This window comes from Balaenoptera physalus (genome assembly GCF_965194825.1).
Source record: "Balaenoptera physalus genome assembly, chromosome: 1".
Classification (NCBI taxonomy): Eukaryota; Metazoa; Chordata; class Mammalia; order Artiodactyla; family Balaenopteridae; genus Balaenoptera; species Balaenoptera physalus.
The window spans coordinates 2,161,035-2,174,817 of NC_138882.1; the positions used below are offsets into that span (position 1 = coordinate 2,161,035).

The 13,783-nt window shown below is 53.8% G+C and overlaps 1 protein-coding gene across 8 annotated transcripts in view; it reads right to left on the reverse strand.

The window, feature by feature from the left end:
* The window catches only part of NAV1 (neuron navigator 1), a 215,089-nt gene that overhangs the window by 11,828 nt on the left and 189,478 nt on the right, over nt 1–13,783 (reverse strand). For all 8 annotated transcript variants that reach the window (XM_082462991.1, XM_082462992.1, XM_082462989.1 and 5 more), the window contains 10 exons: nt 12,942–13,025; nt 12,643–12,754; nt 6,646–6,767; nt 2,771–2,967; nt 2,477–2,669; nt 2,197–2,365; nt 1,806–1,903; nt 1,544–1,639; nt 1,166–1,325; nt 589–824 (listed from right to left, as the gene is read on the reverse strand). In XM_082462991.1, the coding sequence (XP_082319117.1) occupies nt 589–824; nt 1,166–1,325; nt 1,544–1,639; nt 1,806–1,903; nt 2,197–2,365; nt 2,477–2,669; nt 2,771–2,967; nt 6,646–6,767; nt 12,643–12,754; nt 12,942–13,025 (1,467 nt within the window). The remainder of the gene's footprint in view (nt 1–588; nt 825–1,165; nt 1,326–1,543; nt 1,640–1,805; nt 1,904–2,196; nt 2,366–2,476; nt 2,670–2,770; nt 2,968–6,645; nt 6,768–12,642; nt 12,755–12,941; nt 13,026–13,783) is intronic.

Genomic DNA, 13,783 nt, shown 5'->3' on the forward strand with positions numbered 1-13,783 from the left:
TCTGGATCCCCTGGGGCCTTGGTTCCTGTTTGACGCGCTTGGACATGGAACTACGGAAGACACCACCCCAGACCGATCAGGAGTGGCCCAAAGGCTCAAAGCAACCTTCTGAAGCAGTGGCCCCTAGAGCCCACAGGGTTGGGGAACACACGCTTTTCTTCAATGGATTTACACCAGGAACCACTCCTAATGGACGCGCCTCCCCGTGGGGCAGAGGTGGGGGCCAAGGTTTGAAGCCACGGCACAGCGTCGGGGGGAACTCGGGAGGCAGCAGGACCTGGCAGGGGACAGCACAGTAGTGACAGTTCTGAGTGCTTCCCTGAAGGAAGCCCACAGTCAGAGACAAATCCTGGGGAGAAAGGAAATGAAAGAGAAGGGGGGGGACTGACGAGGTGGGCAGAGGGCCACTGGGACATGAGGGGACAGAGCACGGACCGCGGTCCCTGCTGGGGTGGCAGCTCCCGGAGGCCCGGGGAGGCAGGAGACTGGAGCAGGGCTGAGATGGGAAAGGGGGTCGCCGAGGCGCAGGGAGGTCAAGGCGGAGGCGAGGAAGGGGAGGGAGGACGGGGCAGGCGGGGTGGCGGCCACCTTGCAAGACTGCTGGTGCATGTTGAAGGTGCTGACGATGCCCTCGGTGGCCTCGCGGCCGGAGCGCTCTACCAGGTACTCGGCCAGGCGGTTGGTCAGGTAGGTCTTGCCAGTGCCACTGGGGCCGGAGAGGACAAGGCGCCGGTGCTTGAGCAGGAGGCCAATGTAGTGCTGCATCATGGGCTTGGGGATGAGCGTCTCAAACACCAGGCTGTCCACACACTTCTCCTTGAGACCTGGACCCCAGCCCCCGACGGCGTGAGCCTGGGCGGCGGGCCCTGAGGCTCGCCTTCCTCACCCAGGGACCCCGCGGGAACCCCCAGGCCTGGCTCTGGAAACGTGGGACAGGCCGTGCGCTACGGGGGTGGGCAGAGGGGAAGCCCAGGCCGGGCAGAAATGTCCTGCAAACGACAACATCCCTGGGACAGGTCGGGACCGGGCTCGTTCATCTTGCGTCTCACGGTGACCTTCACCCTATAGCCCCTCAACCAGTTCTTGCTCAAGGAACGTGTGACGGACCACCCGACGGTCTCCACCGCCCCATTCCTCAGCCCCACATCCAGAAGCGGGGACTGACCTTTGAGGGAGACTGCTATGTTGTTGACCCCTCGGCGGCAGGGGGGCAGCTCCGGGGGCTCCGCATCCAGCAGCCGTTTCACGTGGCTGACGCTGTAGCCGTGGATGGACTCGGTGCTTAGTCCCAGCGTCGAGGCTGGGTCCATCTTAGAAATGTAGTCCTGACGGGACAGGAGGGAGAGAAAGGAGATGATGGAGCAGGACACACACACAGACATGAAGGCCACGAGGAAGGTAGTGCTACAGGGCACAGAAGTCGATGGCGAAGGGGAGGAGCAATGTCTGTCCCACTGAGCACTCCTGCACAAAACCTCAGAGGCCCCCAGACCCCAGTGCCGCCAGAGGCCCAGCAGACCCTCTGAGTTCTCGCATCCCTTACCTTGAACACCTGGAAAACAGCGTCATCCAGCAGCTTCCAGTCAACTTTCCCGCTGACCTTGCTGCACCCCAGGAAGAACTCCTGCTGCTTCAAGTCCTGTGAGGCCAAGGTAGACGCACGTGAGCCCAGGGCAGACGGCTCCAAGAAGGGGAGAACGTAAAAGGCCTTGGGAGCTGAGTACTGTGGGTTCGGGGGTCCTTAGAGCCCAGACTTCCTTGGGTAGAAATGACAGTGTCACCCCCCACCCCCCGAAGTTCCTTACCCCTTTGATGATGTGCTGTGGGGGCATCCTCACCACCACCCGAAGAGTCACTTCCTCCTTTGGACCAGAGGTGCTGATACCATCCATGGGAGACAGGTCTGGAAGTGAGAAAGAGGACTGTTGGTTTGGCGGCATCCACAGGCTTTCCTACATGTTACTGCCACTAGCCTTTCCAAATACGTTTTTATCTAACCCAAAATTGAACCTGGAGACCAAGCCTGAACGGTGATTAAGGTCTTAGGACCACAACAACCCTCGGTGTCTCAGGACACCAGCATCGGCTTGGCGGCAGCACTGGTACGCCCCTGACCCAAGGAAGCCACACCAGAGAGAGCGGGGGCGAACCCTTTCCTTCTCTCCACCCGCCCAGGGCCTTCTCCCCAACAGGTACCTGTATCTGCGAGGCTCGGGCTGAAGGGACGGGTGAGCGCCAGGCCCAGGGAGCGGCGAGGGGAAGGCAGAGCCGAAGATCCCGGGGCCTGCCCTGGAGCGGAGCTCGCCGAGGGCCCCGGGGCCACCTTCAGCCGGTCGTTCTCAGCTTTCAGCAGGTCCACCTCCAACTGCGGCAAGAACACGGGGGTCTGGAGCCTCGGCCGCCAGGTCCCGCGGCCCCGCCCCGCCCCCTCCCTGCAGCCCCGCCCCGCGGCCCCGCGGCCCCGCCCGGGACTGACCTGCATGTTGTGCATGGTCTCCCGCAGCTGGTCCAGCTGGTGGGCCGAGTTGAGGGCTTCCAGGCGGATGTCCGTGAGCTTCATCTCCTTCTCCCACAGCTCGGAGCGCAGCTCGGACACCTCCTTCTTCTCCGGCTCCTCCTCCTCGCTGCCCTGGAACAGGCGGGCGTGGGGGGCCGGGGGAGCGGGGCCCCTGGAAGGAGGCAGGGAGCGGCGGGCGTTAGATGCTGAGCCCGTGGGTGGCGGTAACCGGTCCCACTGCCCGGGGAGGGGGCTGCAGTGGGGGGCACTCACTCGGGGGCGTCGGTGCCCGCGGAGGACGAGGCGGAGGACTTGATGGAGGGCGAGGCAGTCTCCGTAGCCTGGTGCTGCAGTTTGGGGGACGAGGGGGCCGAGGAGTCGGGCGTGGCGATCTCCTCGATGTCAGAGTAGGAGGAAGCGGACTTGGGCCCCTTCTTTATGCTGAAGGCTTTGTTGAAGGAACTTCGGAGCTAGAACAAAGCAGATCCGGGGAGAGAGCAGTCAGGGCTCCGCGCTGGAGACGGTGAGGGCGGAGGGGCTTCTGTGACAGAGGCCAGAGGCAGGGATGTGTCGGTAAGCAGGCCTCCCCCAAAGGCTTCACTGGCTTCATGGAATACGGGTGGGAGACTCGCCTAGGAATTCGGGCTGAGAGAGAGTGGGACTTGCTGCTGTGCTATGGGAACTTTCTGGGTCTTCCCTCCCCTGTGGGGGAGCCGCACCCGTGAAGGGACGGAGGGGACGCCCTGGGACACAAGGCGTGCCTCTCGGCGACCCCATCCCACCTTCTCCCGCAGACCAGCAACTGCTCCGTCTGCAGCCTGGCTCACTTGGGCCTCAGGACCCACCTCTGAGCAGGGCTCATCGGATCAGAATCTACCCACCAGAAACTTACACTACGATTCTGTGGAATCAACAGAAGGGAGTGGAACCAAGCTTCTTTTAGTGCCTCCTGTGCTCCGCACATTACAGGATGGTGAAAACAACCAGATACAAGTGCTTTCGAGTATTTCCACTCAAATGTCCCAGAATAAGGGACACCTGCCAGCATTTCCTCCAGGTACGCAGGGGATTATAATCTGACCGTAACTGGCTTGGTCTTGGGTGTTGATGAGCTGGGTGTTAGGCATGAGGGAGGGAGACCAGGGTTCTGTCCCACACCCGTCACATGCATCCATTTAGCATGCGCACACACACGGGGAGACGGAGAGGCAGCCGGACACAGAGAGTAAAGGAGGGGTCAAAGCAAACCAGATCGCTGGGACAGCAAGAGAAGAGAGTGCAAATCTGAGGGCACTCTTTCCATGTGTGTCTCCTGGAGCCTGGGAAAGCTGCAGGTGGTGGCTGGCGCTGCGGGTGGGGCGTGTCAGGGTCTCTACCAGGTGGGACGTAGGAAGACCCATCTGGTGATGGGGATGTGAGGGAGGGAGTGTGTGTGGGGGGGACATGCCATCACGTGGCTCAGAGTGTCAGGAAGCACCGTTCTCTGCAGAGATGGAGACCTGGGACTAGGACTCGGGCTTCCTGATTTTCAACCCGATGAAGACTTCTCTAGCCCCTGCCTCCCGGGAAGCCGTGTGTGCCTGTGTGTGTGTGTACCAGTGTGTATGAATGTGTGTGTGTGAGTTGTGTGTGTGTGTGTGTGTGTGTACCAGTGTGTATGAATGTGTGTGTGTGAGTTGTGTGTGCGTGTACGTGTGTGTGTGTGTGTACCAGTGTGTATGAATGTGTGTGAGTTGTGTGTGCGTGTACGTGTGTGTGTACCAGTGTGTATGAATGTGTGTGTGAGTTGTGTGTGCGTGTGTGTGTGTACCAGTGTGTATGAATGTGTGTGTGAGTACGTGTGTGTGTGTACCAGTGTGTATGAATGTGTGTGTGTGAGTTGTGTGTGCGTGTACGTGTGTGTGTGTGTGTACCAGTGTGTATGAATGTGTGTGAGTTGTGTGTGCGTGTACGTGTGTGTGTGTACCAGTGTGTATGAATGTGTGTGTGTGAGTTGTGTGTGTGTGTGTGTGTGTGTACCAGTGTGTATGAATGTGTGTGTGTGAGTTGTGTGTGCGTGTACGTGTGTGTGTGTGTGTACCAGTGTGTATGAATGTGTGTGTGTGAGTTGTGTGTGCGTGTACGTGTGTGTGTGTGTGTACCAGTGTGTATGAATGTGTGTGAGTTGTGTGTGCGTGTACGTGTGTGTGCACATGCAGGAACAGGTCCTGTGACACCCGTCTGCCGGGAACACCCGCCCTCTAAGATCACCGAGATCCTAAGTGGGAACAGTGCTCTGTGTGGTTCCGTGTCCCCAAAGCAGAACTGCTGGGCATTGCACTGTGTGGTGTGATGTGGTGAGGGATTCCGTGGTCAAATGAGTTCCGGAGAAGTGGATCCAGCAAAATGAACCGGGACTCTGTCCTGAGATACGTGCGTGTAGAAGGCAGCGTTCCTCAGATCCGAGCACCTTGAAGGGCTGGTGTGGAACTCACCTGGGGCGATGCTGCACTAAGACTCAAGTCTCAGTAATCCCCTGCGTTCAGGTCCTTCCTCCCTGTGCCCCTCGGTCAGGCTCTGGGGGAGGGACGTGCTCCCTGCCTGCCGCCCCTTCTGACCAGGGTCTGCAGGAAGCTCTGCATACCCCTCTCTGCCCATCACGATCCCACCTCCGTAGCTTTAGTCCCCTGGGGGCTGCCTTCCGGAACGGGTCTCTCGTCTGTGAGCTCCCTGAGCCTCACTCACTGAATTAAGCATTTGACACTGCTGGATTGTTATCAGTTTTAAATGGACAGTATTTTTGTGTCCCTGGCAATTCTGCAGACTCCTTGAGCTCACAGACTCTGTGTTTCCTGTCCTCACAACACCCAGCACAATGTTGGGACAGGGTTTGAGTGGACCTTAACGTGTCTGGTTTGTCATGGAAATTGTGGGTTCACTTTCTGTTTGTCTTAGACTTTTTATACCCTAATCCCCGAAAGGTCTTTGGAAACCCCATGGCTGCTCAGAGGGCTTCAGGCTTTAGAGTAACCTGAGGTCCAGCGCTCACCTCTCTCTGGTTCATCTCACTCCAGAGCTAAATCTTGAGGCTACCCCCAAACTGAACTGGCCTCTGGCAATCTCTTCCATTTGGGGCTTCTAGGGTTTGATGGATCAAAAGATCAGGGTGCTTGCTTTCCGGACAGGGGGAGCATGGTCTGACTGCTTTTATAACAGGTGGACTTTGGACCGGGGTCGGGGCAGGCAGGAGGAGGCAGAGCCCTCCCGCTCGGCGCCTGGGCAGACCTCTCCTCTGTCCTCGTGGGGCGGCCGTGGATGGACATGCAGGGGAGGGCGTTAGGGGCTTGGCGGAGGTGGTCACAGTTAGTCTCGTGAGTGGCCGTCTCTGTTTAGGGGGAGGGGGTTGCTCTGGAGATGGGAAGGGTACGGCAAAGGCAAAGAGAAAACGGAGAGGAGTGAGTGTCTTACCTCGTAGACCTGGAAAAAAATAGGGATTTGAAGTCAGCATTTTGAAGGGGAAAAAAAAAAAAAGAAGCAACACTTAATCACTCATTTCACACGGTGGCCCCTGTCTGGACTACACAAAGGTCTGTGGGGGGCTCATCACACGGGGACAGCGGGTGGCACATGCCCTCGTGGGGCCCCCCTCCTCCACACGGGCAGCAGAAGGGCTGGCGGTGTTTTCCATCTGCCTCGATAGTGTCAGAAAGGGCATCCCAAGTCAGTTTAGGGTTATCTGGGAAACAAACAAACAACCAAAACAATGCTCTCTGGACCGGTCAGGTAATACAAAGGTTCCTTTTGAGGTAATCTGGAAAGTTCCACAAATACCTCTCCAAAAAGTTGAAGAAATGACCTCCAGGAGCATCTAGAATGAGTGGCTTTGTTCATAAAATCTTCTCTCCACAGTATGGGAGTGGGTGGAGACAGATGGGGCGTTCCCTTCTGAATGTCTCCTTCTGTTGCCCATCAGATGTGTGCAGGGCTGGAGGGGATGGCTGGTGGGGGGGAAGGGGGCGGGTAGCTGCGGCAGACCTTGCTCTGGGCAGACGCCACCAGGGGCTCCTATCAGATGGGACTCATCGTGGTGAGTTCCGGAAGGCTGGCTCCCGTGCTGAGGTGGTGTGGTCCCCCAGCGTCCCATGCGGCTCCCCCAAACCTTCACCTACCCAGCTCTTCTTCTTCTTCTTTTTGGCCTCGGCCTCCTTGCTGCTGCCGATGCTGGAGTGACTGGTAATGCTGTTGAGGCTCGAGATGCTGTCCGAGGAGTTCTGCCTCTTGATCCGGAGTTCTAGGGGCCAAGCACAGGGGGCGATCACAGACACGGCGGGTTTAAAGGAGACGGCGTGAGGCTTAGGGCAAGTCTCGCTGCAGGAGAAAGAGGAGGAACCACCCACCTCCTCGTCCACATTCTTCCTTTTTTTGGACCATCCTCTCAACAAGCCTTTACTGAGTGCCAGTCACGTTTCAACATAAACAAAGGTTAAGGGATAAAAAAAACAAGTAGGAAATGATCCCCGTCCTCAAGAGGCTCCCAGTCTAGTAGGAGAAAAAGCAACACAGAATCCAGTGCCCTCGGCTTGAGCAGGTGTGACAAGGGGCAGCCCAGGCCAGGCGTCCACAGTCCTATGGAGACAGTGACCTGACGCCCTCAGGACTTTCTCTAGGAATATTGGATGGGGGGGGTCCAAGGCCAAGTGCCCCGCATTTAACCCCAAAAAGCTTTAGTTTCCTCATCTGATGGGCAGAAAATCTTTTCAGCTCTCTGAGAAGGTCCGCAATGGCAGCCAAATGACGCCCTTTTCTACTACGGAGAAGGAAAGGGTTAATAAAGGAGAAGGCCTTTGAGTGTTGAAAGAACCAAAGCTCTTCAGGTGGGAACATTGGAAAATGATTTTAGGGCTGAAAAACAGCCCCTGCAAAGGCTGTGCAGGGAGCCGGTTGTGCGCTGGGGCTCCTCAGGCTGGGTAGCAGGGCCGGGGAGCAGGGGAACAGCGAGGGGGATGCTGGAGGACAAGCCCAGCGGGGCGAGCCCTGGGGGCCCCTCGAAGGAAGTCTGCCTTGTGCCGAGAGGACTGGATTTTTAAAACCTTACTATGAAATCATTAGAGGTTCACAGGAAGTTGGAGAGAAATGGGCGGGGAGATCCCCCGCGTGCACCTTTGACCCAGCCTCCTCCAGGCTTAGCATCTTGGGTGACTATGCGCAACGTCTCACAAGAACAAGGAGAAGGGCGAAGTGGCAGGAGCTAGCCCAGAAAGAGGGGGCTAGAGGTGCCTCTCTGCAGCTTTTCCCCTGTTCAGTGCAGGAGACGTGCCTGGTTCTTTTCTCGCCTCTCCTTGACCAGCAATGGATCCTTCAACTCTAGTTTTCCCTTCATACCACAGGGAAAACAAGATCCTAGGATCCGATGAAGGAATCACCACGCTCCCAAAGCACATGGAAAACCCTTCGCTCCATGACCATCAAACCAAGTTTTGCTGCAACCCAGCATGCCTCCAGTTATTTTAAAAGGTATGCAAACTTCTCAAGGGAATATGCTTAACTGAAGTAAAGAATTTTTCATTTGTATAAAAATGGAGCTATGAATCCATACATTTGTTTATATCTGCATAGAAAATTATTTCTGGAAGGTTTACAAGAAACTATTAGCAGTAATTACCCCTGGGGAGTGGGATTTGGAGGGGGGTTCGGGGAGAGGGATTTTATCTTTTACCACACGAGCTTTTACTGTAAAGGCCAGACAGTAAATATCTTAGGCTTTGTGACCATTTGATCTTTCTTACAACTACTCGGCAAGGCTGGGTGGCATTAAAGCAGCCGCAGACAGTATGTACATTAATGAGCATGCCTGTGTGCCAGTAAAACTTTATTTAAAAACAGGTGGTGAGCCAGATTTGGCCAATGGGCCAGGGTTTGCCAACCCCTAGTTCACATTTTCCTCCAGAACGTGTATTGCTTTTGTGATAAATTTAATTTACAATTAGTTACTTAACAACAAAATGAAAGGCAGCAAAACAAGTATCTATCATCAGTTACTTGGGGGTCCAATTAGCTGTGAGCCTGTCAATTAAATTTTTCAAATATGCTATATGGTACTTTTAAGAGCAAAGGACGTGCTTTAGAATCAAACAGTCTACAGAAAGTTAAGAAATCTTTTGTGCATTAAAAATTTTGTGCCATGTACATGTATTACCTACTTACAAGCAAAGTAAAGTAGGCATCATTGCTTTAAGCATTAGTTCTTTGACGGCCAAGTTGAACCTGGGTCAAGAAGAATGAGGAAAACATGAAAGCAAAGGACAGGATTCACTTATCCATTCAACACAAATATAGCTGAAGAATCAGGTGTACTCGGGAAACTAGAAATAGCTTGATGTCCCAGACCCATCGCTTAGGAGCTATGTTTGAGCCAGTTACTTGTCTTCTCTGATCTTATTCTCAACTGTAAAATATATTTTATAGGGTTGCTACCTGCAATAAACGAGTTAACATAAGTACAATGCTCAGAACAGTGCCTGGCATACTGGAGGTGCTCAAAAACGGCTGGCTGTTCCTGCGGTGGAAGCTGGGGCAGAGCCCGCAGGAGAAGTGACGGGAGATGTGGATGCGGGCAGAGAGAAAGCGCATCCTAGACCAGGAGGAGGGCGGTGCTCCTGCTGCAGGGTTTGCATGTGTTCTCTTTCCCTTTAACTTGCTTTTCTGAAACGTTTCAAACTCAGAGAAACACTTAAAGCACAGCACAAGGGAGGACACCCACAGGCCCTCCCCACCATATAACAACTGTGATATTTTGTTATATTTGCACCAGTGCACACTCTCTCTGCATACAGACATGTGCACACACATACACACACCCACACACAGAACATTTTCCTGAACAATTTGAAAGCAAGTTGCAGACGTGACACTTTACCACTAAACACTTCTAAGAATAAGGGCATTATCTCACAGCATCAGTATTACACCTAAGCAAATTCAAATTGCAATGATTTCTGATCTTAACTGATGTGGCTGGATCACTCTGGGGGCAGAGTGACAGGAGGACTGTAGCAACACAAGACTAGTTAGGAAATTACTGTGATAACCCAGAAGAAGAGTGACAGCCTAAGCCAGGGGGTTGACAAGACAGCGGAGGACAGACATACAGATCTATGTGTGAGTTATGTGTAGAAGCTAACTGACCACACAGGGTGAACAGGGAGACGTAAAGGATGACACTCCTATTGGTGGATTCAGTGACCAGGCAGGTGTTTACACCTGAAGTGGGCAAAAGTGCAGAAGGGAGAGCGTTAAGCAGTTGGAAATAGAGGTATGGGATTCAGGAGCGTGACACAGATTAAGAAAAGGGACATACAGACGAAGAAGTTGTAAAACCCATTGAGTTAATAAATGAACTCAGTAAGTTTGCAGGATTCAAGATGAACATACAAGAAAATCAATTGTATTTCTCTATACTAGTGATGACTGATCTGAAAAGGAAATTAAGAAAACAATTCTACTTACCATAGGATCAAAAATTAAATTCAGCAAAAGAAATGCAAGACGTATACTGAAGGCTGCAAAACACTACTGAAAGAAATTAAAGTATATCTAAATAAATGGAAAGGCATGCCATGGCCATGGAAGACAGCATTGTGAAGACGACAGTACTTTCCAAATTCACGTACTGAGCCAATACAATCTCTACACCAAAATCCCAGCCAGATAATTTGCAGAGATTGACAAAGTGACCCTAAGGTTCACATGGGAAAACAAAGGGCACAGAGTAGCCAAAACCATCTTGAAAAAGATCAAATTTGGAGGACCCACACTTCTGATTTCAAAACCTACTACAAAGCTATAGTAATCAAGGCAGGGTGGTACCTGGTAAGGATAGACATATGAATGAATTAATGGCATAAAACTGAGAATCCAGAAATAAACCCATATATTTACGGCTGATTGATTTCCTGCAAGACTGCCAAGATAAGTGAATGGAGAAAATAGTCTTTTCAACGAATGGTGCTGGGACAGCAGGACAGCCACTTATAAAAGAATGAAGTTGGACCCCTACCTCACACCATATAGGAAAAGAAACTCAAAATGGACCAAAGATCTAAATGAAACAGCTAAAACTATATAAAACTTTTAGAAGCTAACGTAGGAATAAATATTCATGATCTTGGATCAGGCAACAGTTTTTTAGATACAACACCTAAAGCACACACACACACAAATCGAAGAAAAAAACAGATCAATTACACTTCATCAAAATGGAAAGCTTTGGTTCTTCAAGGTGAAACGGAGCAGGACCCTGTGGTCCTTGCCACCCCCATGTCCTCAGCCTGCCTTTTGTGTGTGGAAAAACTTTAGCCAAAGAATAAGTTTAATCAGAGAAGTGAGAAAATGCAGAAACAAAGGAAAACAGTCAAAGGAGACCAAATAATAATAGGTTAGTCATTAAGCATAGTCAAGGACATTTAGTTCCTCCTTAACGGCTACAGATAATATTCTGAGCTGTACCCTGTGAGCTGTCTTATAGACAATGAGACCCCCACCAGGTGGAAGAATTTAACTACATGATGACCAGGCTGTAGCCATGACATAAGCTGCCACAATTCCGAGAACTGGCATCAGGGAAATGGGAACAAACAGACCCTGGAACTGAAGATTAACTGTATCTAAAAGAATCAAGATGACGCTGGTCAGACCACTGATGACCAATTTTAAGATGACTGTCAGAGCTGACTCTGCTATTTCTGCATGTTGCCCCCTCCCTCTGTCTATAAAAGCTGTTGCCCATTGATTGTCAGTGGGGGGAGTTGGCCTTTGGACAGGTGTCTGTCCTCCCCACCAGATTGCCGGCATCCAAAATAAAGTAAACTTTCCTTTCCACCAACCTGGCCTCTTTATTTACTCTCAACCGCTTTCATGCAGCTGTCTGTGTTAATTGTATTAATCATATGGCACCTTGCATTCTTAGTACTTATTTATCTCCTACCAGAAGGCTGCACCTTGTGACCACCTTCATCCACCCCCAGCCCCCCGCCCAGATCACCCCTCATCCTGACTTTCTCTAGCAAAGCTTGACTGGCTGTTAGATCCCAGGCTAACCTGTCACTTGAGCCCCATGGAATCCACGTGATCTCTGTCTCATATGAAGAGTCGATTCATTCCTCTCGGAGAACCGAAGTGAGGATCAAGTGGGGTTATACACACGTCTGCGCACGCACACGTTTATGTCAAAGCGGAAAGTGCTAGTGTTTTAGACTACTTTCTAGGGCACTTTTAGGTTCATGGCAAATTTGAGCGGAAGGTACAGAGATGCCCCACTACCCCCTGCCCCCCTACATGCACGGCCCCCCACTATCAACATCCCCACCAGAAGCTACATTGGCTACAATCGATGGACCTGCACTGACACGTCACCGTCCCCCGGAGCCCAGAGTTTACACTGGGCTTCGCTCTTGGTGGTACATTCTGTGGGTCTGGACAAACGGATACGGACACATATCCCCCATCACCGTATGCTACAGAGTGCTGTCACCGCCCTGCAAACCCTCTGCCTGCCCACCTCCGTTCCCCGCCCCCAGCCCCGACCCGGTCACTGTTCCCAGAGTCTCGTCTCTCCCGGAATGTCACACAGTCGGAATCACACAACACGCAGCCTTTCCTGACTGGCTCTTTCGCTCAGCAGTGTACCCTTAACACGGTCGGCATCTTCTCGCGTTTGATAACTCGTTTCTTTATAATGCTGAGTGACATTTCGTGGTCTGGCTATGGCACAGTTTATTCATCCGTTCGCCTACCGCAGGACATCGGGGTTGCGTCTGAGTTTTGCTGACTGTGAATAAAGCTGCTGTAAACACCCATGTGTAGGTTTCTGTGGGGACATAACACTTCAGCTCCTTTGGGCAGATACCAAGGAGCGTGACCGCTGGGCTGTACAGCAGGAGTACCTTGCGTTTGTAAGAGGAAAGTGCTATGTTAACGACCGTCTTCGACAGTCATTTGAGGTCGGAGGTGAGGACCCTCTCCTCTCCCTCACCCTCTGGGGTGATGGGGTCATGCCCCTGCTGCTCCTTGCTGACCGTCCGAGGGCCCTCACCTTCTAGAAACCTGACGTGGAGAGAAATCCTGCAGTAAGCCTCTTTCCAGCCCAGCCCTGTGGCCGGAAGGCCTACCTTTGGGTGTGGCTTCTGAGGCATTGAGGGCCCCCTGAATGACGGCCTGGGCCTCAGAGTTCTTCTTCTTCAGAAAGTCTATGGTTTCCCGTAAGTCCAGTAGCTCAGTGTCCTGAGAGAGAAACGAAGTGGTGTCACAGGTGTGGCTGGGGGACACCTGCTCTGTGCCCGGCCAGGGGCTGGGCTCGGGACTCTCCAGACCCGATGGGGAGGGCAGGGAATTGGGGCAGGTGGAGGACCCAGGGCGGCAGGAGGGAGGGGGCTGGCCTGGCCTGTCCGTCCCCCACCCAGGCTCTCACCTTCTCCTCGGCTGTCTCCGCCAGGTGCCGCAGGCGGCATGTCATGCTCACCAGGCTCTGCTCAAAAGCCGCCACCAGGTTGGCCTGAAACAAACACGTACGGGGGTTCCCCAGGTGCCTGGGTTTGGGGAAAGGAGGGGACGTCTGTGGGAGATGGCTGAGCTGACCAACCGCGTAGCGGCTCTTACACCTTGGTTCCCTTTCTGCCCGAAGAACATTCCTGGGGGGCCCAGCTCCTTGAATGATGAAGCGGCACAGACAGCATCAGGGTGGGGCAGGTCTTTGGAGGCGTCTAGAAATGTGACACCTACTGTTTGCAGAGGTGGGAGTGTCCCCTGCTTCCAGGGGGGCGTCACCTCGGGGGCCGTCGCTTTATCCTGGTGTAACTCCTCCCCCAGGGCCCCATCACTCCCAGAGAACGGGTTTGGGACAGCTTCCCACCCCCGCGCCCAGGGGGCCTCCATTCTTAGGTTCTGGCTGCTCTTTCCCTGATCCTGGGGCTGGAGCGGTAGCTTGGGCCACCTTGCGGCAATTCCACAGTCTGGCCACTAGGTGTCAGGCCGGCTCCGCGAGGGGCCCCCAAGGACCTGGTGGGGGGCAGCAGGGGGAGCGGCAGGAACTCCGGCTCTGCCAGCAGGAAGGCCTGCAGGGAAGGGGGGCGTGCTGAGGCTGGGACCAGAGAGGGGGACGCTCGCTCCGGGAGAGGAACGGCCGTGGCTGGGGGGGAGTAAACTGTGGCCTTTCAAGGGAGGGGCGCACGCCACAGAGCTCTGGGGGCCTGTAACCCCTGCTTCCCCTCGGCCAGTGGCTCTGCCTCCCTGGGGGTCGACCCTAGTGTTCGC